Raw genomic sequence first — 994 nt, forward strand, 5'->3', positions numbered from 1 at the left:
CATTCCCAAAATGGACTATGGATATTTTCCTTTGTTTAGAATGTTGGTTACAAGTTGTTATTGCTAATGGTCAAGAGAAAAGCTAAACAAAGAATATTAGATACAGAGTTCTTGTTTTTTTAAAAGGGGGAAGTGGTGTGGGACAATGATTTATATTCTGTCAATAAATGCTGATTGGCTAGTAGCTAGGCAGGAAGTATCGGCAGGACAAACAGACAGGAAGTAGAGGTGGGTCAATGGGAACAGGAGAATTCTGGGAAGAAGCAATCCCATTCCTCTGCAGTCCCACCACAGACACAGAAGCAAGATGTGACTGCTTTGTTGGAAAAAAAGGTACAGAGCCATGTGGCTAACATATACTAGAATAATAGGCTAATATAAGTGAAAGAGTTATTAAGAAGCCTGAGCTAATGGGCCAATTAGTGTATAGCTAATGTAGACCTCTGTGGGATTTCTTTGGGACTTAATGATTATGGGAACTGGGCAGGGTAGAAAACCTCAGTCAACAGCTTACAGTTGGTGGTCTTGCAGCAGGTGGTTTTACAGCAGCTGGGTGTACAGCAACAGCTGGTTACACAGGTTGGCTTACAGCAGGTGGTTTTACAGCAGCTGGGTGTGCAGGAGCAGCTGGTTACATAGGTTGGCTTGCAACAGGTGGTCTTGCAATAGGTGGTTTTACAGCAAGTGGGTGTGCAGTAGCTGGTTACACAGGTTGGCTTACAGCAGATGCTCTTGCAGCAGCTGGTTTTACAGCAGCTGGGTGTGCAGGTGCAGCTGGTTACACAGGATGGCTTACCGCAGGTGCTCTTGCAGCAGCTAGTTTCACAGCAGCTGGGTGTGCAGCTATAGCTGGTTACACAGGTTGGATCGCAGCAGGTGCTATTGCAGCAGCTGGTTTCACAGCAGCTGGGTGTGCAGCTGCAGCTGGTTTCACAGGTTGGCTTGCAGCAGGTGCTCTTGCAGCAGCTGGTTTTACAGCAGCTGGGTGTGCAGC

General features: G+C 46.9%; 1 protein-coding gene across 1 annotated transcript in view; it reads right to left on the reverse strand.

Annotated features, from left to right (window-relative positions):
* Window positions 1-540: 540 nt before the first annotated feature.
* LOC101981980 (keratin-associated protein 10-6-like) overlaps window positions 541-994 on the reverse strand; it is a 24,092-nt gene continuing 23,638 nt past the window's right edge. Inside the window, 2 exon segments of the mRNA XM_026789816.1 lie at window positions 541-549; window positions 636-994. The exon segment at window positions 636-994 is cut by the window's right edge and continues 8 nt beyond it. Coding sequence (XP_026645617.1) covers window positions 541-549; window positions 636-994 — 368 coding nt within the window.

This window comes from Microtus ochrogaster, unplaced genomic scaffold (assembly GCF_000317375.1).
Source record: "Microtus ochrogaster isolate Prairie Vole_2 unplaced genomic scaffold, MicOch1.0 UNK31, whole genome shotgun sequence".
Taxonomy (NCBI): domain Eukaryota; kingdom Metazoa; phylum Chordata; class Mammalia; order Rodentia; family Cricetidae; genus Microtus; species Microtus ochrogaster.